At 47.2% G+C, this 4138-nt stretch overlaps 1 protein-coding gene across 1 annotated transcript in view; it reads left to right on the top strand.

Moving 5' to 3' along the window:
- The window catches only part of LOC114071960 (E3 ubiquitin-protein ligase BRE1B-like), a gene marked incomplete at its 5' end in the record, with an annotated part of 23422 nt that overhangs the window by 11472 nt on the left and 7812 nt on the right, over positions 1–4138 (top strand). Inside the window, 3 exons of the mRNA XM_027909865.1 lie at positions 348–560; positions 3137–3280; positions 3489–3648. Of these exons, the coding sequence (XP_027765666.1) occupies positions 348–560; positions 3137–3280; positions 3489–3648 (517 nt within the window). The remainder of the gene's footprint in view (positions 1–347; positions 561–3136; positions 3281–3488; positions 3649–4138) is intronic.

The following is a 4138-nucleotide window of genomic DNA, read 5'->3' as shown; positions in this document are numbered from 1 at the left end:
ATCTTGCCTCCATCCATGACCTCACCCCCTCCTGGCGGCCATCTTGTCCCATCCATGACCCCGCCCCCTCCCGACAGCCATCTTGTCCCATCCATGACCCCACCTCCTCCCGGCAGCCATCTTGTCTCCATCTATGACCCCACCCCATCCCGGCAGCCATATTGCTCCTGGCAGCCATATTGGCCCCGTGTGTAACTCCACCCCTTCCCGGCAGCCATCTTGCCTCCATCCATGACCCCGCCCCCTACCGGCAGCCATATTGCTTCCGGCAGCCATCTTGTCCCATCCATGTCTCACCCTCCCGGCGGCCATCTTGTGACCCCACCCTCATCTTGTCCCCCCCGCAGGAGGAGGAGGCTCTGCTGTCGGAGATGGACGTGACGGGCCAGGCGTTCGAGGACATGCAGGAGCAGAACCTGCGGCTGCTGCAGCAGCTGCGCGAGAAGGACGACGCCAACTTCAAGCTGATGTCGGAGCGCATCAAGGCCAACCAGATCCACAAGCTGCTCCGCGAGGAGAAGGACGAGCTGGCCGAGCAGGTGCTCGCCCTCAAGGCCCAGGTCAGGGGGATAAATTAATTTAAATTTAAATTGAAATTAATTTTAAGTTGAGTTAAAGGGGGTTAGGAGGGGTTTGGTGGGTGTAAATTGATGTTTAACGGGAGTTGATAGTGGATTAATAGCTATTAATAATTGTTTTATGGGGAATAAGGATTAATAGCTATTAATAATCGTTTAATAGGAATTAATAGCGGATCAATAGTCATTATAGGTGTTAATAATGAAATAATGGCCATTAATAGTCATTTGATAAGAATTAATGATGGATTAATAGCAATTAATAATCAATTAGTAGGAATTAATAATGGTGGATTAATAACCATTAATGACCACTTAGGAAGAATTAACGATGATAAATAGCTGCTAATAATTAACAGGAATTAGTGATGGATTAGTAGCTGTTAATGGCAACTTAATAGGAATTAATGACCGATTAATAGCTATTAATAATTATCTAATAAGGACTCGAGCTGGCCCCCTCAAGGCCCAGGTCAGGGGGATAAATTAATTTAAATTAAATTTAAATTAAATTAAATGAGGTTAAAGGGGGTTAGGAGGGGTTTGGTGGGTGTAAATTGATGTTTAATTGGAGTTGATAGTGGATTAATGACCGTTAATAATTGTTTAATGGGGATTAATGATTGATTAATAGCTATTAATAATCATTTAATAGGAATTAATAGCTATTAATAATCATTTAATAGGAATTAATAGTGGATTAATAGTAATTATAGGCGTTAATAATGGAATAATGGCCATTAATTGTCATTTGATAAGAATTAATGATGGGTTAATAGCAATTAATAGTCATTTAGGAGGAATTAATTGTAAATCAATAGCTATTACTCGTTATTTAATAGAGGTTAATAATTAATTAGTAGTTATCAATACTCATTTAGTAGGAATAATTGATGGATTAATAATAATAATCTTTTAGTGGGAGTTAATGGTGGATTAATAGCTTAAATGTCCTAATTACCCCTAATAACTCCCTAATAACCCCTAATAAATCGGTAATTGCTCCAAATAACGGCCCAATACCGGCCAATTAAGGGCTAATTAAGTTAATTGGGACTAATTAGTGGCCTGTGCAGGTGGAGGCGCACCTGCAGGCGCTGCAGAAGCTGCCAAACTCCCCTAATTAGCCCTAATAATTGCCTAATAAATCTATAATTTCTCCAGATAACGGCCAAATACCGGCTAATTAAGGCCTAATTAAGCTAATTAGGGTTAATTGGCAGGTGGAAGCGCAGCTACAGGTGGTGCAGAAGCTGTAGGAGAAGGAGCTGGTACTCCAGACTCCCCTAATTAGCCCTAATAATTACCTAATAAATCAGCAGTTTCTTCAAATAACACCAAGATAATTACTAATAAAGCCCTAATTAAGCTAATTAAGCTAATTAGCAGTAATTACCAGGTGGAGACGTAGCTGCAGGTGTTGTAAAAGCTGCCAAAATGTCCTAATTACCCCTAATAACTCTCTAATAACCCCTAATAACTTCCTAATTTCTCCAAATAACGGCTGACTAATGACCAATTAGGAGCTAATTAAGCTAATTAGGGTTAATTGGCAGGTGGAGGCGCAGCTGCAGGTGGTGCAGAAGCTGGAGGAGAAGGAGCTGAGGCTCCAGACACCCCTAATTAGCCCTAATAATTGCCTAATAAATCCGTAATTTCTCTAAACAACGGCCAAATACGGGCTAATTAAGCCCTAATTAAGCTAATTAGTGTTAATTGGCAGGTGGAGGCGCAGCTGCAGGTGCTACAGAAGCTGCCAAAGTGTGCTAATTACCACTAATAACTCCCTAATAGCCACTAATATCTTCCTAATTTTTCCAAAAAACAACCAAGTAATGACTAATTAAGGGCTAATTAAGCTAATTAGCGTTAATTGTCAGGTGGAGGCGCAGCTGCAGGTGGTGCAGAAACTGGAGGAGAAGGAGCTGGGTCTCTAAATTGCTTTAATTATTTCTAATAATTCCCTAATAATTCCCTAATAACTCCCTAGTTCTTTCAAATAATGAAAACATAATAATTAATAAAGCCCTAATTAAGCTAATTAGGGGTAATTAACGACCCTTGAAGGTGGAGACGCAGCTGCAGGTGGTCCAGAGGCCGTCAAAATGTCCTAATTACCCCGAATAACTCCCTAATAACCCCCTAATAAATCCATAATTTCTCCAAATAACGGCCAAATGCCGGCTAATTAAGCCCTAATTAAGCTAATTAGGGTTAATTGGCAGGTGGAGGCGCAGCTGCAGGTGGTGCAGAAGCAGGAGGAGAAGGAGCTGAGGCTCTAGACTCCCCTAATTAGCCCTAATAACTGCCTAATAAATCGTTAATTTCTCCGCATAACGCCAAAATAATGGCTAATAAAGCCCTAATTAAGCTAATTAGCAGTAATTACCAGGTGGAGACGTAGCTGCAGGTGTTGTAGAAGCCGCCAAAATACCCTAATTACCCCTAATAACTCCCTAATAACCCCTAATAAATCCATAATTTCTCCAAATAACGGCCGAATACCAGCTAATTAAGCCCTAATTAAGCTAATTAAGGGCAATTAACGCCCCGCACAGGTGGAGGCGCAGCTGCAGGTGGTGCAGAAGCTGGAGGAGAAGGAGCGGGGGCTGCAGAGCGCGCTGGGGGCGGTGGAGAAGGAGCTGGCGCTGCGGACGCAGGCGCTGGAGCTGCACAAGAGGAAGGTGGGTGTGGCCACCCAGGTGTGACCCAGGTGTGACCCAGGTGTGTGTAGATACCTTCAGGTGTGTCCCAGGTGTGTGTAGATACCTTCAGGTGTGTGTAGATGCCCCCAGGTGTGTGTGTAGATGCCCCCAGGTGTGTGTGTAGATGCCCCCAGGTGTGTGTGTAGATGCCCCCAGGTGTGTGTAGATTTCTCCAGCTGCCCCCAGGTGTGTTTGGTGCCCCCAGTTGCCCCCTACAGCCACCAGGTGTGCCCAGGTGCCCCCAAGTGCCCCCAGGTCTCCCTACGTGCCCCCAGGTGTGCCCAGGTGTGCCCAGGTGTGTGTAGATGCCCCCAAGTGTGCGAAGATGCCCCCAGCTGCCCCCAGGTGTTCCCAGGTGCCCCCAGGTGTGTGTAGATGCCCCCAGGTGCCCCCAGGTGTGCCCAGGTGACCCCAGGTGCCCCCAGGTGCCCCCAGGTGTGCCCAAGTGTATCCCAGGTGTGTGTAGGTGCCCCCAGGTGCCCCCAGCTGTCCATAGGTGGTTCCAGGTGCCCTTAGGTGTTCCCAGGTCCCCCCTGGTGTGTCCAGCTGCCCCCAGGTGCCCCCATGTGCCCCCAGGTGTGCCCAGGTGTCCCCAGGTGCCCCCAGGTGCCCCCAGGTGTCCCCAGGTGCCCCCAGGTGTGTGTAGATGTCCCCAGGTGCCCCCAGGTGTGCCCAGGTGCCCCCAGGTGTGCCCAGTTTTGTGTAGATGCCCCCAGCTGCCCCCAGGTGTCCCCTGGTGCCCCCAGGTGTTCCCAGGCGTACTCAGGTGTGTGTTTGGTGTCCCCAGGTGTGTGTAAATGCCTGTAGGTGCCTCCAGCTGCCCCCAGGTGCCCCCAGGTGCGCCCAGATTCCCCC

Source organism: Empidonax traillii, unplaced genomic scaffold (genome assembly GCF_003031625.1).
Source record: "Empidonax traillii isolate 1590-97213 ecotype Southwest subspecies unplaced genomic scaffold, ASM303162v1 scaffold2474:size23489, whole genome shotgun sequence".
NCBI lineage: Eukaryota > Metazoa > Chordata > Aves > Passeriformes > Tyrannidae > Empidonax > Empidonax traillii.
The sequence above is the reverse complement of the archived record's forward strand: the minus strand, read 5'-3'. Positions and strand labels throughout refer to the sequence as shown.